Source organism: Conger conger, chromosome 7 (genome assembly GCF_963514075.1).
Source record: "Conger conger chromosome 7, fConCon1.1, whole genome shotgun sequence".
Taxonomy (NCBI): domain Eukaryota; kingdom Metazoa; phylum Chordata; class Actinopteri; order Anguilliformes; family Congridae; genus Conger; species Conger conger.
In genome coordinates, this window is record NC_083766.1 from 7,916,186 (window position 1) to 7,943,048 (window position 26,863).

General features: G+C 44.1%; 1 protein-coding gene across 1 annotated transcript in view; it reads right to left on the bottom strand.

Annotated features, from left to right (window-relative positions):
* Positions 1–26,863, bottom strand: part of LOC133132519 (glutamate receptor ionotropic, kainate 4-like) — a 192,702-nt gene that overhangs the window by 13,258 nt on the left and 152,581 nt on the right. The window contains exons 13-14 of the mRNA XM_061247979.1: positions 17,291–17,494; positions 8,161–8,274 (exon numbers count right to left, since the gene is read on the bottom strand). Of these exons, the coding sequence (XP_061103963.1) occupies positions 8,161–8,274; positions 17,291–17,494 (318 nt within the window). The remainder of the gene's footprint in view (positions 1–8,160; positions 8,275–17,290; positions 17,495–26,863) is intronic.

The window sequence follows — 26,863 nt, forward strand, 5'->3', positions numbered from 1 at the left end:
GGCCTCTCCCTCACCCCGAGCGGTAAACAAAACCTTATTTTCAACCGTCAAAACAAAGCGGAAAACCACAGGGTGAGACCAATGTTGGTCACAGCGGAAACTAACACTCCCACTTCCCTGAGGACACCGAATGAGCATCTCCCAGGCAACTGACCTGACCTTTCATTCCCCTCACAGCCAATAACGGCGGTAAAAGCCAGAACATGTGTTTTCACAATGAAGGGATATTCAGCTTATTGTGCTCAGTAAAAAATAAAACCAACTCTTCCATGGTTATTTATGTTTCCTTTCAGAAATGTGTATCGACTTTCCATTGCTATTGTGTTACACGAACTGAAAAGTATGTGGCTACGTATTGATCATTTTCCCGTGAATAAACCACTGACCACTGAGTCCTCTTTCAGGGCATATCAGATATAGCAACAGCCTGAGGCAATGCAAGGTGACCTGGTATTTAATGGACATATCAGATCTAGAGATAAAGCATACCAGACTGGCGTGTAATTCTTGGAAGCGGTTAATTGATCCACCATTCGGCCAAGATGACGATATACTTACTGTTTTTGTTAGCCCCGATGCATGACCATATTGGTATATTGGGAATTGAAGAACACAAGGTCTACCATCCTGGCAGCTGAAAGTCCAGGTAGCAGACAGCGGGATCATTCCTGTGCACATTTGCAGGAATGTGCACAGCCCCCATACTTCCGACTGAAAGAGGTGGCACACCTACTCTGGCGTGACAATGGTAGCTTTTACCCGCTAGCAAAAGAAGCCCTCCGTGTGTCATTGTGCAACCATTCACTCTGCTGAGAGGATTGTATGGTCAGTCAGTCGATTAATCAATCAATAAGTCGATAAGTCACTCAGCCATATAGTCAAAGAGTTAATCAAGTTCATATTTAGTAGATAGCACTGTTAATGAATTGTTCCATTATGCTTCACATATCAATATTGATGGATTTAAGTAGCAGTAGATTTAACCATAAGGGATGAATTATTCCCAAAGGGAACACGGTACTGTTAAGATAGTTAGATGGTATAAAAACATTATATAAAATATTAAATCCCCAAAAGCAACATTAAACAACGTCATACAAATTATTTACGCCTGTGAGGATAAGAAAGGGCAAAGAAAGATAGCCCTGCAGAAGATACGATGGTGTCAAATTTCCCTTTTCTTTCCCTAGAGGCAACTTGGAATAAAATAAAGCACACACACAAAAAAAAAAGCTGTAAGAGTGAATCTATTTTGCCTATTTTGGTGGATGATATATCTAACTGAGACGATGCACACAATCTGCAATGTTATGCGCTGGCTCTGAATTCAAACAATATCTTATACTTTCAAGCCCACAGCCTCCAACTGTGGGTTCACACAGTGGCGCTTGCTGAGCTGAAAATAGATGGGGTGGAAAAGGTTTCAACCTGTTTTCACTCACTTTCCGTGATTAACAACTTGGCCAAGGATCTGAATAATCCATTGGCAGCTAATATCTTATTTTTTCACACCATGTTAGGGTGATTACATGATAGGTTCAACATAGAATAATATATTTTAGTCATTAAGTATATACACTCAGTGATCACTTTAATAGGTATACCTGTATGCTAGCTTGTTAATATAAATATTTTATCAGTCAATCGTGCGGCAGCAACTAAATGCATAAAAGCATGCAGACGTGGTCAAGTGGTTCACCTGTTTTTCAGACCAAATGTCAGAATGGAGAAGAAATGTGATTTAAGTGACTTGACATGATTGTTGGTGCCAGACAGGGTGATTTGAGTATCTCAGAAACCTCTGATCTCCTGGGATTTTCACAACACAACAGTCTCTAGAGTTTGCAGAGAATGGTGTGAACAATAAAAAATATCCAGTGAGTAGCAGTTCTGTGGGCAAAAATGCCTTGCTAATGAGAGAGGTCAGAAGGGAAGGGCCAGACTGGTCAAAGCTGACAGGAAGGTGGCAGTAACCGCAAATAACTACACATTACAACAGTGGTATGCAGAAGAGCATCTCTGAACTCACAACGGATAGGCTACAGCAGCAGAAGACTTAATAAGTCTAAAAAATAAGTCTAATAAATACCTAATAACGTGCTCACTGAATGTACAGTGCTCAAAGAAAAAAACTCATCATTCTGGTAATTACTACACTAGCTTTGAGCACAACCTGCAACAAAGGCGAAACCTGCACTTAAAGCTTGTTAAAAATGACATAATCTGTGCATTTCAGATCTGTGCCATGAACATACTCCAAGTATGAGCAGGAAGAACACGAGTCCATGATGTACCCACAGTTTTAAATAATGTCATATGGGTGCACCATTTTGTGGATTATTCACCTAAATAGCTTCATTCAGGAGAACTGACTATCTGATGGAATTCCATATTCGGTAAATTAATTGCTCTATTGTTAATAAAGGAAAGTAATACAATTATCAATCGATTATCGATACTAATTGTCTGTTTAAAGGGAAGTTTTCCACCCAGATTATTTTCAGAGCTGGATGCTCTGTCTTCTTTGCTCTGAGCCTTGGTCACATGACTGTCATTCACATTTCTCCACTGCCCAATTGTTGGGAGTCTCACAGGAATTAAATCTTATGCTTTCAAATTTTTTTCAGGATTGTCTCATATGCAACATTGTGTGTGGGTGTGTGTGTGTGTGTGTGTGTGTGTGTGTGTGTGTGTATGTGTACGTGCGTAAGTGCATCAGGCACACACAAAATGCCAGCATCTTTTCTGTATTACTGCTAAAGGTGCAGAAAGCTAGATGGTGTTAAAGTCTCGTAATGCCATCCACAGCATTTCACATCAATAGTCAGCCTTCCAGAGAAACCCCATTTTACTATGTTTGAGTGCTGTGCCTCTGTGTAGATTGTGCCTGCCAATGCCATTAAATTATATAATGCTTTATATTTCATTCAGCCAAAGAGCAGACATTTCTCACCAAAGAAGCTGTTGTATTTTCAGCTCATACTGTATGCCTGGGACATTTGATATGCGGTGTCATTTTTTTCACACGAGATTTCGAGTTTCCGTGTTAAAGGAAGGTTCTCAAAGCTCAGCACAGGTTGCCTGTCTGCGCGTAAGAGACATTTTATTTTTGTGTCTAATTCTACATTTATTTCTGTAATTCTCGATAGATTTATTTATGTAGACATTTATTTATTCATAAATACACGTAAATGTATATTTTGGAGGCGAGTAATGATGCGGCTAGAAAACCCACGTCTGCTGCTGTGATCTCAATCGCACCGTGCCTCAGCCGGCTGATGAAAGCGTATGACGAGGCTGTGACAGGTCTCGCTGGTGGCAGGAATACGCCTCAGAAGCACTTTCATATGAGACCACATCAGCACGTCCAAAGCACCACGCCGACTGACACCGACACGCAACGGCAAGCAATATCACCCTACTGCAGAATGAGGCATAGCAGCACAGTATAATGGGGCTTGTAGAGGTTGCAGGCTCCATTCCCAAGTGAGGCACTGTTGTTCTACACTTGAACAAAGGACTTAAGCAGAAGATGTGTTTCAGTAGATTATATGCATCTCTTTCTACTCACATCATTATTCAGTGAATCCCCAGACATTGTGCTAAATTACAATTTTGAGTAACACATACAACTATGTGATCTTCACTCAACGTAATTTTAATTTGACTATTTTAGACAAGGAGAAAATATGAAAAACTTTCAGCATCCTGCTTTCTTCACTGAATTGATGTTATTACATTGCATTACATTATTGGCATTTGGCAGATGCTCTTATCCAGAGTGACATACAGTTGATTAGACTAAGCAGGAGACAATCCTCCCCTGGTGCAATGCAGGGTTAAGGTCCTTGCTCAAGGGCCTGATGTCTGCGCAGATCTTATGGAGGCTACCCCGGGATTAGAACCCCGGACCTTGCGTGTCCCAGTCATTTACCTTAACCACTACGCTACAGGTCGCCCTACCAGTTATGCGCTGATGGTAGTCTTACAAACCTCTATATATCTCTGAAGCAGTGGTTCTCAAGTTTGGTCCTCCGGTGACATCATGCCAGAAATAGGAATGATCTTAGTCTGCTATATTGTACCTCCGCTTTTAATTTCAGCAATTAACACTTTTTTTTGCCTCACTTTTTGCAACTGTTTGCAATATACCACAATGTGAATACACGGCTACTTCTAACCTAATGTGGCTCAAGAGAGTAAACAATTCCTCACATTACCACTAATTAAAAAGTATTAACGTGTTAGGGAGTTGAACTTGAGAATCACTGCTCTAAAGCAAGGCTCTGAAACCCTGCTTCCAGAGAGCCACGGTCTCTGCTGGCTTTCGTTATTACTCTGCAGTTAATTCACCAATTGCAGGAATGATACAGTTATCTCACTTTATCTGGTTGCTTGTGGTCGAATTAGGTGTTCATTTTAACCCATACTTGACTAAAGACTTAATACTAAAAATAGTATGTTATGGAAAAATCACCAAAGAGGTCATTACGTTTTGTGGAGGAAGAAACCCTTGATTAATGAATAAAAAGCAGTATGTTAAGATAAACCCATGTTGTAGCCCCATACATTGGCCGATATTGAACATTTCTACAGATTTGTGATCAGCTCATGTTGCTTGTCATGTGTACCAAAGGAATAATAATAAAAAAAACTTCCAGTAAGGACATGAATGGGTTAAGGTTAAAACAAAAAACCAGCAGATCTCCTGGCTCTCCAGGATCAGGGTTGTGGACCCCTAAAGCCTCACCACACCACTTAATTCAGCGGTTCTCACTCCTGGTCCTGGAGAACTGCAGGGTGTGGCTGGTTTTTGTTTTCACCTTAAAATAAGCAACCGATTCAGACCCAAGAATCAGGGCGATGTGAGTTAACTGTGCAATTGCTTTCATTGATCAATTATGTGCTGAGTTATAATGAAAGCCAGCACACCCTGCGCCTCTCCAGGACCAAGAGTGAGGACCCCTGAGATAACATTGATAACATAAACCCAATGCAATAAAGTCAAAAGTATAAACAATATACTTTTTAATAGAGAGGGATTCTGCTCTTATTTTGCCCTGTTGGTGAAAAAGTTGCATATAAATGTAATTCAGTAACTTCATATGCTGAAACATTGAAACCTTTTAGCCTCACCTAAACACTAAAACACTCAGTATTGATCTTTTGTTAATGTAGGTACTAGGGATGGGCATTTTCAGTATTTTCATGGTTCGGTTAACTGGCAAAATTCAATCAATTAATCGGTTAAAAATGTATTTTTAGAACTCCTATAAGGCTGTACAAGCATGCTCCAATAGGCTGGACCACAGCCAAAACAATAACCGTCAGTATAAGCACATTAATCAGATATGCAACTGCACAACAGGGGCAAAATTCCAGGAAAAACCTGAGCAAATGACAATGTCTATAGCAGTGCATCACCGGTAATATTTCCAAACTCCAAATACATTGAAGGCAAGACATTGACATTGACTCTAAACATCAATACCAAGATATTCAGCAACAGGGTACTCGCTGAACAACAGATATTGTAACCATAGGACACTACCTGAGGAACAGCACAGAACATAGGCTACCTGTAGACAGAGTTGCCCGCTAATATGTGACTTTGCACTTGTTTTTTCCAAAGCGAAAAAAGGAAGTCATTGGTTTGCAGTTGGTTTTTCATCTGGTCACTCGTTTGCATGCAAATGTAACAAGGAACCAGTTTTTCCACATTTATGGCTTGTCTACTATTGTTCAAGGACTCTAGGTTGTAGTATTCAACTTTGCAATCATGAAATCCTATCCAGTTGTTTGGGCTTGTTTTGATGGCGACGTCCCTTGTTAGGCCTGAGAAATCTGGCGATACTACTTGTCAAACACTTGAAGTGTCATTTCGCATTGTCATTTTTCTCTTAAAACCCATCTCATGCTGGGTTTTTTTTTCATTTAAATTTCGTTTCAAAGGCAATAAAAGTACAAATGATGTTTCTGATTCTAATCAGATCTAAGATCAGCTGCAGAGTTCTTGGCCGTGTGCCTCTCGTCTGTGCTGCGAGCTTGTAGCACAGCTGTTTTCATCTCCGATCCACCAACATGCTACACTCACCTAGCCTATGCCGCCGTTGTATGGGAGGTCAGCCATCGGTGAAAAAAGTATCGTAAGGAGGTCGGATTCTATCTTTCCAACTTTATCTTCGCTGTAGTCTGTTCCTTCTCAACCTGTGCTGTAATTATCTGGTATATTCTGGGTCTAACAATTCCATGGGATCAAGAAAGCCTTTATTTAGCGTAACAAAATTAAAAGGCGACATGTCCTTTGTAATCATGAAAGTGACACACTGTGAAATATGCTCTTTTCTGGGTGAACAGCATTAACCATGCTCCTTGGTTGTTAGTCATTCAATCAATCAATCAATCAATCAATCAATCAATCAAACAAACAATCACCCTTTCGCCAATGTGGACCAACTGATTTTTCCATTCCTGCTCACTTCTTAATGGGCCCAACAGAACACACTCCACCCAGTGAAGGTGCAAATATCATCGCCTCAACTAGACTGACTGTACACACCTATTTTTATCCCAGCTGCAGAGAAGAAAGGCGTGTGTGTTTTGAGGACCAGCAGCTCTCTTCCATGCCCTGGAGGTAAGAGCTACGAGAAGCATGCCCTGAAGCCATACAGCTCCCTCCTGTGTCTGACGCACTCACACACCGCACACACACACACACTCACACACACAGACACAGACACACACACACGCACACACACACACCGCACACACACACACACTCCTTGGAAGCAGGGTATGTGTACATGCTGTTTGAGGCCAGGGGATACTTTTTCAGTACAGGTCATTAGCTGCACGGCCCCTGAACTTTAGTCCAGCAGTCAGTTGCTGCTGACTGGAGGGGGCGGTGTATGGGGGGAGAAGGGCTGGAATCATTTGAAGTCTGACACACAGCGCACAGCAGGGATGCTTTATTAAAAGACAGGCCTGCCATTATTGGACATTGAAACTAATCCAGTGTAATCGCAAGCAATAAAGCGGTGTGATGCCAGAGCTCGGTGGAAGCAAAATAGATTACAGTTTCCAATTTAGAGGTGATGTGACCGATCTGCGTAGTGTAGTTTGCAGATGTGTGGGAGTTTGGCGTGGATGTAACAGAGTTGTGCTTGTTAGTTGTGTGTGGGAGGTCGGAGAATTGTGTGTGTTGGTTGTGTGCGGGAGGTCGGAGAATTGTGTGTGGCAGGTTTGCAGATGTGTGGCAGGTTTGAGAGTTGTGTGCGTTGGTTTGCAGATGTGTGTTGGGTTAGAGAGTTGTGTGTGTTAGTTGTGTGTGGCAGGTTGGAGAGTTGTGTTGTGTTGGTTTGCAGATGTGTGGCAGGTTTGAGAGTTGTGTGTGTTGGTTTGCAGGTGTGTGGCAGGTTCGAGAGTTGTGTGTGTTAGTTGTGTGTGGCAGGTTAGAGAGTTGTGTGTGTTAGTTTGCAGATGTGTGGCAGGTTAGATAGTTGTGTGCGTTGGTTGGCAGATGTGTGGTGGGTTGGAATGACTGTCTGTGTTTGTTGCATGGTCCCACATACGACAAGCAATGTAACATAACAAGTAATGTAATGTAACATGTAATGTAATATACTTAGAGCACTAAGAGCAGCTGCAGGGGCAATACCAGTTAACGCCACGCCTGCTTCAATCGATTCTCCCTGCTGTTCCACCATCGATGCAGCACACAGTGATATCTATTAGTGCCTCACTCAACAGAACAGTGTTAGTTAAAGGTTGCCGAGTGTGTGTGTGTGCGTGTGTGTGTGTTGGGGGGCTAAGGGAATGCTCCATTGGGGCGTTACATTAATGTTTGTGCACGGTGAGCCAAAGCCATTCTGTCAGACCAATGCGCTGATAGAGAGATGGACGAGTTGCCTCTGGTTTTGGAGAGAAAGGCTTTGATTAATGATTCGCTGACCTTAAAAAATAAAGAGCTATTGGATTTCCAGTGCCTCCCCTGGCATTGTCCTGGGTGTTACTGGTGTGAGTTTGGTAGAGGTTAACATTAGATAGGGGCCAGAATTGGGACTGAGAGCAGCTCGTTTATCATGTGGTCGTGTCACCGCATAGCCCGCGGTCCCCTGGCCCACCCCTCCGCACTCCGCCCCGGCCCATCCCGCTCCTCACCAGGTGAACTCTGTACAGGATGCTGATGCCCAGGCTCATGAAGGGCTTGGAGAAATCGATGACCTTCTCCCTCTCTGCAGTGATGGTCAGTCCTGCTACAGCCAGGTCGGCTTTCTGAAACAAGCACAAAGGTGAGGGGTCAAGTCAGCGGTCAAAGTGTCACACGGATTCCGTTTCGTACACAGACGGTCAGCTCACACGGTCGGGTTTCAGGTTGTACAGAACGTGGCGGGCTTTCACAAGACCTGACCTGACACTTTCCGAGAGTTCTGTTTGAATTGAGTTACAGTAAAAATTAATTCTGGAAAAATCTCACATTAAACAAAGAAAAGTGAAGTAAGGTGAGCAGGTGTTTTTTTATTTTTTTTACATTTTGAAGTGTCCACATGGTGACATTCAAAAAGTGATGCATAAAGCCATTATTGGCAAGCATTTGAGATATTTTTTCAGGAAAGAAAGGCCAGGTTATGCTGAGATTGACAAAGCAATTTGCGCACAGGGGAACACAACTAACAGCCTACATGCAGGATTCTGAGTAGTTATGGCAGACAATATCCAAACAAAATATTCTCTGAGCTTTGAGGGAACAATAACCAGACTGGGGATTTTCATCTATTATTAATCAGAAAATTCACTTCGAAATTCACTTTAACAATAACCAAAACACAACATTTGGTTTATATTACATATTATATATTATTTGGAATAGACAGCGATCTGAAATAAAGACTTTCTCTGGGTGGCCTTTGATTTATCTTGTTGAAATAGACCTCATATTGGCCATTTGCTTAGAGTGTGATTGATATGACCAAATAAGCTCTGTCGCTGGGGTTCATCGAGGATTTTTTTCTTGGATATGTGCTAAAGGCAATGTCCTTGGGTGTTGTTAAACACTGGCATAGACAGCTGCCGTTTTATTCATTCAGACCTAATTCCTCTGCAGGACTGAAGAGCATCGGGGGCAAGGGAGAACAGGCCCAACGGCAGGGCTCACTCATTCTGAAAGTGGTGTTTTCGCAGCCAGACCCAGCCACTGGAACGGCTCCGCTGACAAAAGTGCTTCGGTGAGGTGTTCCCCTCTCCTCTTCCTCCTCCTGACATTCGTTTTTCACAACACATCCGCTAATGCCCCCCCCCCCGGTGGATGGAGGACGCAACGCTCTGCAGTGCCGGCAGTGGACAAGCTTCCTTTACGACACTGAGCTCAAAGAGGTCAGCTCCCTTTATGCTCTCCCACACAGGGAGCACTGGGGCGTAAGCACATTCCTTCCTCTCGCGCATCCGCACCTGTATCGGTGACTACAGTATCTTCCGACTCTGCGGCCGTACACCGTTTCAGGCGAGCTGGAGCTGATGGGAGCAGAGGCGCGCCTCTTAGCCGTGAGCTCCGGCGGTCTGTAGGCGCCTGGTGGGTATTTGGGGGTAATGATAATGAAGCAATAACCCGTGGAATCCTATCTGACTCGACGCTTACCCTGCCCCGCAGCAGGGCGAAAGCAATTATTCAGAAATGTTTCAGGAATGAGGCGAGCTCTTCCGGCGAGCGTCTTCACGGAGAGAGACGCTCGGGAATCGCTGAGGAGCTCTTCAGCGTCTCTCTGAACTGCCGTGAGTGTGCCTGGTGCCCCGCTACCTATTAGCTAATGGTGTGCCCCCAGTGGCTGCACAATCGACTGGGAACACGCCTTTCTTAACCGCAATATTGGTACAGGTTTTAGACCGGCAACTGACAAATGAGTTGATAGAGGTTAGGATATCTATCTTACAACTAGGGGGACTGAATTGAATTGCCAGAAAGAAACCTAAAAAGGCTAATAAAAACGGGATACTTAAGCACAATTATTTCACAATTAATTCGCTTAGCAGGGATCGCTGTATCGGAAGCGACTCGCAGAGCTTAGAATTATTAAATACGCCGTTACCCGCTTCATCTTCATCAAGATAAATTCAGAAAAAATAAAAAAAATAAAAAGTTTAATTAATATGGCAAGGATACCGCAGTGTTGACAACAACAGAGGGGGAAACGGAGCTGTTGAGACAGGACTCCCCCGCTCCGTGAGGCCCGGTGGTGACGATCCACCCGTCCGTGTGCGCCTGGGCTCCTCCGGGTGGTCGCTCTGGCCCCGGCGGCGGTGTTTCACACTCTACGGTGACAGGGCCTTTGTGAAAGCGCGGGTTTATCGCGCGCCTCTGTCAACATCCAAGGGCAACAGGGTAAACAAGCTGAAGTTGTGCAGGTCGTTTTTTTTTTTTTCGTTTTTTTTTTTCAGTTCACGGACATTTCCGTTGCCTGAGCAGGACTCCCACAGGACTCCCGGAGGAGGAGAGGAGGAGGAGAGGAGCTGAGATATACGCACCGCTGCAGGTGCTCTCTCCGCAGCGAGGCGGAGAGAAGCTCAACCCCTTCATCGTATTGTTTCCCACTGACGGCCCATGCGTTTCCCCGGCACTACGTTTTCCCTCTTTCCCACAGCAGCAGTGTGGCGGCCGGGCGGGTAATTATAAACACATAATGCAGGAATGTAAGCCGTCCAAGCCAACCTGAGGAAAAAAAGCTCCTGCCATGCAAATTAATAATAATAATACCAAATGTCAACAGCTGCTGCATGGTGAAAAACAATCAGGGATATGTGTCGCTCTGTACAGCTCTGTCATTAGCAGCAAGCTCCCAGAACCTCTTAGGAGCATTTTAACAGTTAATTTTCACTTCTCTTCTTAATTCTCACCTTTCCTTCTCTTTCTGTGATATTTTTTATTTCTCTACCTTAAATGGCACCCCACATACTATATACACTCCACTGCCACTGTATTAGGTATTTATTAGACTTCTCCCTTTGACAAGTTGGTTTTCTGCAGCTGTAGCCCCATCCCCATCCACAATACAATGTTCGATGTGTTCAGAGATGCTCTACTGCATACCACCGTTGTAATGTGTGGTTATTTGCGTTACTGTCACCTTCCTGTCAGCTTTAACCAGTCTGGCCCTTCCCCTCTGACCTCTCTCGTTAACAAGGCATTTCAGCCACAGAACTTCTGCTCACTGGATGTGTTTTTGTTCTTCACACCATTCTCAGTAAACTCTAGAGACGGTGGTGCATGGAAATCCCAGGAGATCAGCACTTCCTGGGATACTCAAATCGCAATTGCTTACACCAACAATCATTGCACAGTCAAAATCACTTGGATCACATTTCTTCCTCATTCTGATGTTTAGTCTAACAATAACCGAACCTCTTGACCATCAACGTGCTTTTATGCATTTTGTTGCTGCCAAATGATTGCCTGATTAAATATTTGCACACATAGAGTTGTATATACAGTTAAATGCAAAAGTACTGGGACAGTTTTGATTATTTTGGCTCAGTACTCTGGCACATCGGATTTGAAATAAAACAATGACAAGAGGTTGAAGTGCAGACTGTACTTCAGATGAGTATTCATTGATAGAAATAGGAAAGTGTTGGTGGAGGTAGTGTTACAGATGTAGGGCATGTCAGGGGGCTACCCCTGGAGCTGTCTCGCTTGTCTTCATTGATGATGTAACTGCTGACAGCAGCAGCAGGGTGATGACTTCTGTACAGAAAAATCGCATTAATGTCTCAAAGGTCATTGGAAGGTGCATCACCTTGCAGCAGAACAATGGCCCCGAAGATATTGCGAAAGCAACCATGGAGTTTATCAGGGCCAAAAAAATGTAATGCGCTTGACTGGCCAAGGCAATCACACAAACTGAACCAACGTGAATTTCACAAGCTGAAGAAAGGAATGAAGGCAAAATGCCCCGGAAACAAACAGCAACACAGAAAATGGCTGCAGTACATGGCTGGGCAGAGCATCGTCAGGGAGGGTATCCAGCATCTATGGTTCACAGACTGCAGGCAGTCATCTGAGGATTTGCAACTATGTAAATGCCTATCTATACTAACTATAGATAGTTAGTTCATTACATTTACATAGCGCTTTTCCTGACACTTGCGATGAGGGGGAAACTTCCACCAATGTGTAGCCCCCACCTGGGTGACTGAAATATTTAGGCCACCAAAAGCCCCCAAAAAGCCTAACAAACTGGCTCCCCATTGTCTTCATTAAAAAAACAATTGATTCGGCAAACAGCCTCATCACAGCTGCTACTACTATCAGTGAGTTGGGCTGACATTGCCCTCTGAGGTGCTCATAGAACAGCAAACTAGACACAGTCTGCATTTGCTCATGTAAAACACTATCTAGCATTACAGACATTTGTTAACATGTCAAAACTTTATAGCATTGATATCCTGCCACCATTTTGCCCAAAAGTGGAAAAGCTATACTCTCTGAAGTATTTTTTTCATAATATTGCGCCATTGTTTCAAACGCCACCGTGTAGCCATTTTGTGGGAAATGGGGGGGAAAGAAACAGAAGAAAATTGATAAAAAGCCTTTCCTTGCACTGAATAATGCATTTGGTGATCTCACTGTTTGATACATCCTGCTGGATTTTCTATTTCATCCTTACTGCAGTCTTAAAAAGATAGTATCTGTTCATCTGAAGTTAAAAAAAAAACATTCCTATTAAAATGATTAATTGAAGTGCTAGAAAAAGGTTTTTAATTCAGGAAAGGTTGGTACTCTCACACTGATATGAAGTTGCCAGAAAGTGTGCATTTAGCAGACCAAAAAAGACTACTTGGTCTTTCGTTAGCTTTGTGTGAAGAATTTGATTGTCACTTGCTTAAAAAGACATTAAAGCAACAAAGAACATATTAAATGAATACATTATAACAATTCAAATTTTGGTGAATGGGTCCAGTCTCAGTATTAATCAAATTAAAAGATTAATTAATTAAGGATCTTACAATTTTGTCAACTAAAAAAAAAACACAAAAAAACAATCAAGTGCTCAAATGAATATTATTATGTTGTCAGTTAATAGGCTACATCACTGTGAATATATATATCTTTAATGCACTGCCTATCTAAGCCCTGAATAGTTGTGCACAACAACTTTTGTCCAATTAATTCTAATGGTGTAGGCCTATTTCGTACACCAGGCAGCCACAATACCACAGAATCCAAATACCCTCCATTTTGAAGCCATGGCAGTTCTTTCTGAACCCTTCTCCCTCACTGTCTGCCTGTTTCTCCCACCCTGCCCTGCGCCTCTATGTTATGCCACATAAACTAGAAGAGGGCATCCCCAAGGCGGTTAGCTGGCCTGAAAAACAAATTTGGGAAATGATGTAAGAAAGCAGTCTCTGTGTTCCTTAAGGGCTTTACCCTCCATTAACCTGAAAAATTAAGACGGATATAAAGAACTCCAATCCCCTCCATTTAATATCCTTTCTTGGTCAAAATGAACGGATTAGGCCTGTTTGAATGGCCCTTTTTCAAACAGGGCAAAAAAAAAGAAACCCAGCTTTTTATTTATAAACACATTCCCATTAACACTGCACTATATTCCACAGAAAACACATTTCCGGAGATATATGCAAATAAAGCGTCTACAAGTCCTGTTTTAAAAAAAATACTATTCATACTGAGAAGTGGAAAAGGTTAGCAGGGACATGTATTTACTAACTATCAGAAATTGTATTCACACAGACTACACCGGTGGGTGTCAAAATTGGATCGCTATGCTTCTCGGTTTGCCGAGGCCTCAGAATCCATATGTTCTGGGAGAGCCGAGAGTGAAATTCATTAGCAGTGGGATCTGTGGATGAGTGCAGGCACTGCGCTGCGTGATCTGGTTCGGGCTATCTCGGTGGCAGGGGATCTAGGGAGAGAGGGAGTCGGAGAGTTCAGACGACTTCTTCTGGTGCCATGTCCTTGTGCACAGAGCACTCACTCTCTTGTCCGACTCTCTCAAAGACGCGTCGAATCCAAGACCGAGGCTTGAGAGCAGAAAACACATTCGAGAATATGGCTGACTGCAAAGGGCTGGCGGCAATTTGGTTCGTCATCAAACCGGTTGATAATGCATATTGCACGGCTCATAGAGAGACTCGTCGAAGAAGCTTGTGGGGGTCATTGAGTCATTAAGTTTATGAATATACCACGGTATCTCACACTGTTGGCAAATAGGTTTGAACACGTAACACGAAAAACATTTTTGCACGACGCACTGATAAGGTGTCAAACTGTGCACAAAGGAGATTATGAGGTTCCCCACCTCGGTAGAGTCAGCATTACAGACCTATTGGTTCCCCTGCAGCAGCCTCTAGTCACCATGGAAACTAAGCCATTAGCATTGTGCCTCCAAAATTCCTTTTTGTACAGCAATACTTGGGAGAAAAGAGTGTTATGTCATACCCCTGCCAGCACATATTATCGTCAAAATTACTTAATGTAACTAATTATTTTCAGGGTTTGAATCCTGGAGATTAGCTCCACACATGAATGGCTTCTGTGATTTTATCCTCATGCTCGAAACACCATGCTCATACCAACAGTGGTGCTTAAACTGTAAACAGTACTTTTACATGATTAAGGCAAGTAGTGAACTTCAGAGTAAACAGTTATTTTACAGTTCCCAGCTATGGGCACGCATTTGAGCACGACAGAGGATGAAACGGAAGAAACTGTACTCGCAAAGGAGGATGTATTTTTCTAAAACAGTAATTTGCCTTTTTTCGTACAAGTAGGCTGTTCACTGTCTTTTTAAGTAAAAGTGATGCTTCATATTCTAGACTGATTGTCTGGTCCTGGCAATTGACATAAGTGGTGCTCGCAGTTTGAAATACTCCAACTTTGTACTTATGTGCCCTTCCCCTTGGCTCTGTACCTCACTACCGCCAGCCCTCCACAGACAATAATGAGTTACAGTGCTGCAAGGCTATTCTTCAACGTGAGCCGCCCTGCTGTGGATTTACAGTATGCCAGCAGTCTGCTGCATGCAAGGTCAAGCACAGAAAGGCAATCTTTACTTTAGATTACAGAATTAATATCGCCACCTCTAAAGTTACCATCCTAAAATGGCTACAGCTTCCAAAATGAGTGCAATCTCGGGGTCAAGATGAAGTCTTCCTCCATTTCCTGATAGGTCACACATCTCGATGCCCTGCAGCACTGTCCAGTGCAGAAAACAGACTTGTATTTCTTTTGATGGTATGCAGACACAAGCCTCCAGACAGTCATTTTTTCCTCATTTAAATCAATGCCTTTTTTTCAGTCCTGTGCAATGCATGGCGGGACACGGCAGTGATTGCAGCACAATGCCTCTTTCACACAGAACACGCCGTCACCCAAATTGGCCAGGCACGTCATTATTTTCAACAAGGGAAAAAAAGAGCACATAATCTCAAGAGCATTGTCTGCAGCCATGCAGTGACCTCCAGCCATTTGCACATCCATTGTTGTGCCTGATGACATATGCAATCCATCCAATCACCACTGGCTGTAAAAGTATCACTTTCAAAGAAAGAGTGCAGTTGGGCTCCACAGTGCCCGAGTTAGTAATGGTGGTCATCACTGGGAAAAGACTGGGCCCTGCAGCAGCAAGTGTGAGACTTGGGCCTGTATTCAATTAACATTTGCACTCATAGACATGCTATGAAACAAACATGCACACGGACTGGCTACTGCAGCGGTGAACTGGATTTGTGATAGATTCACCTTGGCGGCTAACCCGTTAATCAAGTGGCTGGTCAGCGTTAATAACGGTAACAGTAACATTAATTAGCTGCTGTGTTATAAGCTAACTAAATTATGTTTTGTACACCAGCTGGGTCCCACTGCACAGAACTACTGCTTATATGTCTGATAAAAATAGAAGAATGACAATGAATGCATGCTTCTGCTTATTAGCTACGAACTATAACTAAATACAAACACGAGTAACGTCAGTTAAATAGCTAGCTAAATGGCTCATGTAGCGGCTACTAAAGCAGACGTTTTACGAATCTTATTAGAACAGCGTTCTTAGCTCATCACAGGAAATGGAACTAGCTACAAAGCTACCAACGACCAACCAGACATGAGGCAGAATGATCATGGTGGTGTAGGCGGGGCTGAGAATTGGGCATTGATTTTTGTGTGTGTGTGAAAACACAGGAGGGAGAAATAGCTTGTGTTGTTTGCCTTTAACATTGACTTTAAATGAAGTATTACAGTTTTCTACACAAATTTGCAGATTAGCTTTAGTGATTGTATTTAAAATATTCTTGCTGTAGATTGTCGGCAAGCCTTAGTGTCAGCTATGTCATTAACTATGACTGTGACCAAGGGCTTACAGCGGGAGCTCATGACTACCCTCTCATCTCGCTCGGGGTAGAGGGGTTTAAGTTGGATTGCGTTCATTAGGGTACCGCTGCAATAGGGAGTCAAAGCGGATGTTTCAGGAACGATACTTTCGGTATACTGATCCCGATTAAATAGAGTGGTAAAAGCGAAATATAAGCAAACTAAGTAGCATTGAAGTCTGGGTTCTAAGTATGTGTTTCATGGTCTAAATACATAGCTATATATGAAAAATGAAACTCAGTCTCCCATGTCATAATATATCTCATAAACTTATGATTAGAAATAGGATACATTTGTGAAATCAGTAGCCTATCGATGACAACCTGCAACCGACGTCAAGCGCAATTGGGAGAAAAAAAGTATTGTGCCAAATGTATTGTGCTCACTGTAAATAGGGCATCAAAGGATCAAAGGAGAGCATGTACTTCAGCTGTAGTGTTACGAGAAGTATAACAGCAACTCGGCAGGCACAAGTCAATATTAAAAATTGGGAGAAAAATGGGGAAATTCAAATACATAAATAAATACTATAACTGTTGTGGAAACATAATATAAATATCCATGGATTTATGCCAACTTTGAGTAAGCTGAGTATTGCAATGTGCGAGTCTCATCCTTAATCCCTTCTGAATTTGCAGAATTGTGCTCACAGCATGAGAGTCATAAAAAAACCCTTGGCTTGAAAGTTAGCAGTGAACACACAGCTTGCGTAACTAGTTGCGCATAACCGAATAAAGTACATAAAGTGCACTCACTCTTGTCTCTCTCCTCCCCCCCCCCCCCGCCCCCCAGGGTGACAGCACACTACTTGTTTGAAGTTTTTTTTTTGGCCACCGGCACTTGCTTTGTTTTGTGAAACGCTCTCTGGCTGGCTGGCTCACTGATGGGGCCTGGCAGCTTGCGGGGCCTCACCCGGGATATGAGCTCTCCCACCATGCCGGTCCAGGAGCCGTTGGCCCCCGCCACCCCGTACAGGCCGTCGCCCACCAGCTGGATGTGGTAGTTGAACTTGAGGATTTCGGCCAGTTCCCGCAGCATGTCCACGCAGAACCCCTCGTAGCGCTCGTTCCCCTCCAGCTCCTGGTGGTTGGGCCGGAGCATCACGTAAGGGTTCTCCTGCAAAGAATACTGAACTGGGTCATCCTTTTACAGACTACATCACGTTACATTACATTACGGTACGTGTGATTTGGCTGACGCTTTTTATCCGAAGTGACTCACAGTTGATTTAGACTAAGCAGCAGACAATCCTCCCCTGGAGCAATGCATGCATTCCATCATAGACAAAAATAGTCCACGTCCCCCCTTCATTACATTACATTACATTACATTAATGGCATTTGGCAGACGCTCTTATCCAGAGCGACATACAGTTGATTAGACTAAGCAGGAGACAATCCTTCCCTGGAGCAATGCAGGGTTAAGGGCCTTGCTTAAGGGCCCAACGGCTGTGCGGATCTTATTGTGGCTACACCGGGGAATGAACCACCGACCTTGCGGGTCCCAGTCATGTACCTTAACCACGCTGAGAGGGAAAATGCCTGACAGTTAAGGCCTATGCCATGAAAGTATTTTGCATTCTGCACAGTAATATGACTGAATTATTTTGGCGGTCATTGTCCCATCTCATCCCCATTTCGAGTTGACCGTGAGCGGAACAGAGAAGGAGAGGTTGCCTCCCTTGTTTCTGGATCCCCCAAAGTTTTATGTCAACATGCCAATTCAGTCACCTTTGGCTGGCTTTGTGGGACTTAAGCTAGGGTTTACAGTGAAGGGTATTGTGACAAATTAAAATGTAAAATGTGCTCCATGAATAAAATATGGATAATCGATTGACTGATTGACTGATTTTTGGCAGTGAACTTGGCCCCAATTACCAATGTCTAATCGCAACTGAACACTGGTCACAATGAGCACCCAAAATATCCTCTTTTCAGAGCCTCCTCTTGAGCAGTGTAAACATTGGAGAGCCACACTTCTCGCACGTCCAGGACAGGCAGACTGCAAATGCCACATTAATGGTGCCATTACCATTCCCACTGAAACCCTACCACCCTGTGCGATATGACAGCCAAATGTTTATGAAATATTTAAACATTTTCACCGCGCTACCAGTCACAAAACCAGTGTTTTTAGCAGAACATGCTAGTGTACCAAGAAGAGCCCTCACCCCACCACTTTTTAGATTGGGTCATGCTTATTATTTTTTACTCAGCGCCTTGTTCTCTCGATCCTAATAACACTGTTTCTTCCCACAAACACCGGGGAGGTGGTAAGAGCAGGTCACTGGGCTAAAACCCCCATTCCACTGCTTTAATGACTCTCTCCCTCACTCCCACTTTCAGGTCCTCGGGGTAACGGTGCAACCTGTGTTTACCTGGGAGAGATATGTCATCTGTTGTGCTTTGCCTCTGCCAGGTATTGAATGCTGTTTCTTTTGACAATACGTTCATGTATTTCCTGTTGACATGCATACATACAACTGAAGCTCAGAAATTTTCATAAATATTTTGCACAAGTCATTCAGTATTATTACATTGTTGCTGTGACTGGGCAGAACCATTAAACAACCTTTTTCTTTTTTTACCCAGCGCAGTGGCATTCCATTGAAAAGAATTTGTTGCATTTTCACAGGTATAAAACTGAAGTGGAGACATTTTATATATATATTGTCAGGAATTGTACGTTGTGGCTGTGACTGGGCACAGTCCTAAAAACCCAGTTACTCTCCCTGGCTACTGTGGTAACATACCTCTTGACTCAAACAAGTGACCTCAAGTCTACAGTGCTGGGCCCTTGGTCATGGAGAGAACCTTTGTCAACTGAGCTACTGGCAAGTGTCCATTCGTTTCCAAAGAGGATCAGGGGAGATGTAATCCCCACAGCTGACCTGGCCTTGTCACCCGCCCCACACTGTCACACACTGTATCCACACGGATGAAGGGCTTATTATCATCTAAGGCAGGGGAAACATGCTGGCTGAAGTTTTGATGTGTAACATAATCCCTTCGTAAAGAAAACCCATTTCCAGACCGGCAGTCAAGTTTTGACGACATTTTATCTTTCGACAAAAATGTATGTGATTGAGTTTGTGTCAGGTAATGGATTCATGGCATTTCCTTAAATGCACACAACTTTTTCAACTTTTAGAAGAATTTACTGTGTGCAGTCAACCTTGAAATGAATGTAAAAGCTTTTAGCATTGACTCCATTCATTTTCTGTGAAATGCTGGTGTGCACAGAACACCTCTGTAGAATGTGAGCATTTCACATTTCAATTCAAATTCGAGCCACCGCTATGTATGTGAAGAGCTATTTCTCCTGAATATTTGGCCATCCCAATCTTGAATCTTACAGGGGTTTCACAAAAAATTAGGTCACAATCTCGCATTTTCGTCAGAGCAAGCTGGTCAGAACTTAAACCCCTTCCCTAGATTAGTTGGGAGCTCATTTTGTTCTATATTGCAGAACGTTTACTGGACAAGAAGCCAGAACGTGATCAAAAGTGTGCTCAAAAGCATTCGGCCCTCCCCCCTCAGCAGAAACTCCCTGACTCTCAGGAGGAAAATTAAGCGGGGAGTCCAGTTGTGAAGCTGAATCGAGAGAGAGCGTCCGTCCGAAGACTTATCAAACGGAGACGAGACACTTAATTTTGGCAGCGTGAAATGGCTGTGAACACAAAATGCAAAACACCATGTTAAAAAAAAGCCTCTTTAAGACTTGGTGCGGCACTCTATAAATGCAAATCTGTTCCATTCGTCATTAACTCATTAAATCATCCGCGCATGTTACCTCTGTGCCCTGAATGGATACTTCAGCCATGGCTACACTGCATAATATAAATGCTAATTTTGTCGCTAGCAGAAGTAGCGGAAGCAATCGAGCATTGCTGGTGGACGCTACCCCCTGAATTAGGCATATTAGACAGAAGCCATCGGCAGGCCGTTCATTCACTGAACTGCAGGCTGCGGGGTTCGCAGGGAGAAAAACGAACAAACACATCTTATGGAAACATTTAATAGGTGTGGGATGTCCAACATTTGACAGGGAGAGCAGGCTGCTCCGGTTAATTAAATGTTGGCCAGAGGCCAGCTTCAGAGTGGATTGATGAGCATGCACAGAGGCAGACTTGCTTGTTTATTTAAAAAGAACCTATTATTTAGCAGTACCATCATGCAGCAGCCAATTTCCAATAAGGCAGACCCAGTTAATCACAATCAAATAAGAACAGAATCATGCTGACCTGTCAATCACAAAAGTGTTGCTCAGCCATCAATCAATTTGCATGCTGTTAATCATCTAAGCAGTCATCTCAATGGAACTACTGAGTCTAGCAGGTGATCCTCCAGGCTAGCGGTGAATTTAGAGGCTTTCCCAGGCTAAGGCTCATTTGAATTTCCTGTCTTGATGATTTAGACTGGCTGCACGTCCTTGGCATTGTATCCCCTGTGCATATATCTTGAATCATGGTATCAAATGCGCATAATAAAAACCACCCGGAGACACAAAGGTGACTTTTGTTGAAGCGCTGAACAATTTGGCGGAATTCGAGCAAATCCCCCGGGCACACAAATTTGACACTTCACTTTTGATTGGCAGCGTCATTATGGGGAGCCAGCCCCTGGGCTGTTCAAAGGTTCTGAGGATCAGGCAGGCTCCGGAGCTGACGGAGGGGGTGACAACTGACCTCCCTGTTCTTCACACACACACACACACACACCCGTGCACACACACACACGCGCACACACACACACACACACACACACTCAAAGTTTCTGAGGATCAGGCAGGCTCTGGAGCTGATGACGGTGACAACGGACCTCCCTGTTCTTCGCACACACACACCCATGCACACACACACGCGCGCACGTGCACACGCACATACAGACACACACAGACACACACACACACGCACGCACGCACACACACACACACACACACAGTCTCTCTCGCACACTCTCCATCCCCCTCGCCCACCGGCGCTGGGGCCACGCTGTGCCAGCACAGATAACAGGATTTTGCCAGCGCTGCGGTGGGTGACAGTGCATTGAAGGCACCAGTGGAGCTCAATTCCCTGTGCACCAAACACAGCCACCGAAGCGGAGTAGGGCCTACCACACAGGAGATTTCAGGCAGCTTAAATATGTATTTACCTGTGTATCGGCTTGGCGCAGTCATTCTTCCAGCTTACGTTTCCCCCTCGCACATATCCCCCCCCGCCCATTTAAACACACACATTTATCCTCTCACAATCCGGAGCTCCCGGACGTGCGTAATTGTAGGCATGTCCCCGTCGGTGTAACGTCTCGTGGTAATTAAAAAGAGGGCGCATTAGCGCGTGTGTCCTCTGAAACGCATTGACTCTCACCTCTCTGTGGGGCCCACGGTGGAGGGCAGCGCAGGTGAGGCAGCTGGGGCAAACGGGGCAAACGGGGCCTTCCCTTTCCCGGTAAGACAGAGGATGCCCTTCAGACCGAGACGCTCCCCACCCACTGAGAGCGGTGCTGTGACTGCATCGGCCAGACCTGGGCGCGAACGCGAACGCGGCCGCTAACCGACACGCTAACGGTCCGCTTCAGCCGGATGTGCCATTTCAGAGACCACCGCACGTCACAGCTCGTCCCTTCAACAGCACCCCAGGAAACCCGAATCCTTCTGGGTGGACTGAAAGGACCCCTGCAGTGGCCCGCTTTGTAGAACACACCTTCATTATTTGTCTCGCCGTGCAGGGCAGACTCTTCTCACCAAGCCCGCCTGCTGACAGTTATTTCCCCTCCCCGAATCTGTCTCTGGTTCACTGTGTGTCCGCAGTGGGAGAGGGCTAATAGGTTCTCAATAATCCTTAACAAGGGCTTAAAAAGACTAGCGGGCTCCAGGTCTCTAATAGCTTGCTAGCTGTGCGGTTAGCAAGCAGAGCCAAAGGCCTTTGACCAGTTGTTGCTACGGCTTTTCCCTTGAAGTTGGATGGAGCCGGTCTCCCACAGCTGACAGGCCAGTACGAGCCTGCAGGAGGGGGCAGGAGGGGGCAGGCGCGCCTCTACGCTCGGCTACCCCGGAATGACAGGCCGCACCTGTCAGTGCGACCTCCGCCTCCCTCTATCCGCCCCGAACAGATACACTCTGGACCGATGTGGAGCGTGTGGAGGGTGTGATTGGACAGGGCTGGGACCGGGGACCGGGGGAGGGGGGGGGGGGGGGTACGTGGGGGGCTGGACTGGCTGTCATCTGCATCCTGCAGTCCTCTGCGGAACTCGCCTTGTTTACTTTGGTTCGTCCATTTCTGTGTTCGTACATTCTCTTTGTTTATATTTATTCATCCAATTAGATTGATGTGGAATCATTCCTGCCATTAAACTTAATGTCTGGTTTACAACAAATTTAATGGCAGTATGTTGGGTCTGCCAACACCTTAGCTCCTAGAGTATATCCTTCCCTTTCTATCCTTCTATGTTTGTACATCCTGGTTTGTGTGTGTGTGTGTGTGTGTGCGCGTGTGTGTGAGTGTTTGCATGTGTGCATTACACTGTGGTTTGCATATGTGACTGTGTGTTCTGTGTTTGTGCATGAATGCACGCATCTTTCCATGCATGTGTTTCATATTTTTTTGTGTACGTGTGTATTTGTGGGTTATGTTTGCTGAGGTTAGGTAACAGGTACAGAGTGAAAACAGCATATTTATTACTGCAAGTTGGAGTGATGGTTATAGACTGTGATCTAATCATGTTTTATTTTCTTTATTATTACTTTAAGCATTTACTGCACTGATCTAATCCTTCTCTATTCGCAATGCACTTTTACCATTTTTATTCTTTCCTTTATTCTTATCCACTAATTATCTCATCATACATGCATCGTTCTTTTCGCTGTTTTAATCAGTTCTCTTTTCTTTCAAGCTCCGTCAGCAAAATATGAAATAAATTTCATCCAATGCCAAGCCAAGGTGGACCGAATGACCTAGTCCCACTGTTCCATTCAGATTGGGAAGATTAGAGGGCTAAGAGGATAACATCAAAGGAAATAATGAAAAGAGGGGACTGTGAAGATAGAGAGAAAAAGAGAGAGAGAGAGAGAGAGAGAGAGAAAAGAGTGTTGCGGAAACTAGAAATCATACTTCAAAGTGTTGATGAGTACAGAAGTCTGGTGAAGCGCACTTGTAAAGTGCCCATTATATGCCTACTGAAAAGACCCAGCATTCACCCACATTGTACCCAAGATCACACATACCTTCTCATCCCTGCGTCACCCACCTCCTCTCCCAGCCAGGAGCTACAGTGAAGCACTGCCATGGTCGAGGTGAGTTCCCCCCGCCCCCACACCATTCAATATAAGGAGCTGTGGCTCTTTTAAAGAGATGAAAGGTACTATACAAACTTATGTCACGCATTCCCCCATTCATCTGTTTATTCACTCCCTAAAACAAACTAAAAGCCCTGCTGAGAGGGTTTGAAATGCTATTATGTTATTTCTAATCTCAAACAAATATGCTACGGTTCACGAAAACTGACTCCCTGCATTGCTGAAGTAAAGAAAGGAAAAGTGGGATAAAAACATTGTTTTGTTTTGGCCATTTTACATATCTGTCTATTTTATACCCAATTTCGTAGGCTTGTCCTACATGAAAACAACCCCCTTCCTGCCACAAAGCTCACGTATGAAAGTAACTTGGCAAAAACGCAGCCTGCAGCTTGGAAAACATCTGTGTTACTTCTGAATAATCTATGCGTTTGTCTCCAGTCTTTGTTTCATGTGCCAGCGCAGTTAGAATAGCTTTAGAGAGCTTTCGGCTGAGACGTCTGAGCAAGCATGCTGAATGAACTGCTGGAATTTTGATGGGCCCATTATCATACAAGTCCTGCAACTCGTACTTCAGTAGCATCTTCAACTTTGCATATATTTCTTAGCCAATTATTTTATATGTGCCATTGAAATATTGCATGTGAGGCTAGGGACGGCACCACAAGGGGCAAAGAGGGGGCTTTGCTACCCCCCCCCCCCCCCCCCCCCCCTTTTTTAAGTTTTATGTACCCTATAGAAAAATAGTAAAAGCAACAAAAATACTGGCCGAGATACAAGTCTCATAGAGACGACAGTAATGAAATACCTTCTTTACAGTTTTCCCCCATAAAATATTTGAAGCTTGTTATCTGATCCAGTCTCTTCTCCGACTGCACAAACAGCATTGAAACATAGTCGTGTTATTTCAGAACCACGGACAGCGCTGTTTGTTGTGCGTCGTCAAGAGATTTATTTATTAGATTCGAGCCTCACGGCACGCTGTACACGATAACCGTTAAAGCTCAAGCCAGTTTTCTTGCTAAATAGTCAGTTCAACTTTCGCCATCACATTACGTGGCCAAAAAGCAGTTCAAGAATAAGGACGGATATCAGAACGTGGCTTTGTAAGAAAAAATGGGGCGGGCTGTAGCGTACTGGTTAAGGTAAATGACTGGGACACGCAAGGTCGGTGGTTCTAATCCCAGTGTAGCCACAATAAGATCCGCACAGCCGTTGGGCCCTTGAGCAAGGCCCTTACCCCTGCATTGCTCCAGGGGAGGATTGTCTCCTGCTTAGTCTAATCAACCGTCTCTCTGGATAAGAGCCTCTGCCAAATGCCAATAATGTAATGTAAAAAACGTAACACCGTGGAGACCCCCGCCGAGGCCAGTCGGCTTGGCAGCAGCAATGATATCGGCCAGTCCGAACTTAATCTGCTAGCTCCACCAGCCATAATGATGTTACCCCAACGGCCAGTGTAAGGGTCATTTTATTAATTGATTCTTAATCGACAACGTGTGTTAACATAAAGACAATCGCATGATTAAAAATAACCTTTCATTATAATCCTCATTACTATTAGACCACTTTCTGAATTAAGTGCTTACAAGGAATCTTTCTCTGGCTCTCTCCCAGCGGACAGACAGCCTTTGACCCTAATGTCTCCGCTTCTCCTAGAAAGGGGTCGCTAGCACATTCTTACAGCAAGGACAAAAGGACAGAAGACTACTAAATACTGATAAATGTTAGTGGCCAGCTTCATGTCTTTTTGTTTTGGTAAAGCCCCCCCTTCTGGGTCAGAGTACTGAAGTCTTACTATGTCTGATTCAAATCAGAGAGCCGGTAAGCTCTCTCACTTTCTGTTATTTCTTTGCAAATAAATACGAAAGTTAAACTCAAGTATAGCTATCGTTGTTTTACTGTGGACGAGGCTCACCGGTGAAACGTTAAAAAAGGGCATTCTTCCCTAACACAAGCCAGGTCAGAATGGGTCCACAGCCCCTTCCGCTGGGGGCGGACGTAAGATGCGTTGGAGTGAAGGCCTGTAGCGTAGTGGTTAAGGTAAATGACTGAGACCCACAAGGTCAGTGGTTCAATCCCTGGTGTAGCCACAACAAGATCCGCACAGCCGTTGGCACATGAGCAACGCCCTCAACCCTGCATTGCTCCTGCCTAGTCTAATCAACTGCACGTCACTCTGGATAAGAGCGTCTGCCAAATGCCATTAATGCATTGTAATGAACTGTTTTTGTCTATGATGGATGCATGCTGAGGAAAGACAATGCCTTTGCTCAGGAGTTCATAATGAAATACTAGTGCTCAATAGTTGAAAAAATTGTGGATAGCTGGTACACGGTAGGTGGACTGCAGGTAACACAGCTTAATCAGACCGGAGGCAGAGGTGCTTCTACCGGACTCAAACAAATGCCATTTCGCTTGACTGAGCCACAAATCAGCTAAATAACCTGTCATTACCTTTCAGACACAAATTAAGCACATATAGAAATCAGCTTTTCATTGTCTCAAATTCATTACCAAGGTACATCCATTTTTAACAGCAAGAGAGCTGAGAAATGAATACATGTTTTATTATGAGTAGACTTGATTAGTGTAATGCCCTTTTTTTCCCTGGTCTGTCGTTATCCACTCTCAATCAATTACTGCCAGTCCAAAACCCAGCTGCTCATTTATTAACTAAAAAGGGAAAGATACATAGCGCTTGTGGAAAAAGCTCTCAATTGGTTACCGGTTCATTTTAGGATTGATATTAAAACTCTTCTTTTATAGTTCATAAGTCTCTCCACGGCCTAGCACCCTAGCATACCCACTGTACAGTATCTGACTTTTAAGGCATCTGCCCAACAGGGCCCTCAGATCCCCCGACAGGAACCTATTGTTCATGCTCCAGTACAGGACTCAGGCCTTTGGCAGGGAATCATTAGAGTCTATGGCCCCTGCCTTCTGCTCTGAGGGACGTTCTCTCCTCAGATGCTTTTAAAATTAAATATGACACAATGTACCTTTATAGCATTGCAGGTCCAATTTATTTCCTTTTATTTTATTACGTATTAATTATATTGTTGGCTCTCTGTGCACTTAGATGCATTTCTTTTAATACTTTTTAATGCCTCTGTATCTTTTTTTATGAATCTGTTCTTTTTAATTTACTGTGAAACACTTTGTGTTGCACCGCGGCGTATGAAATGTGCT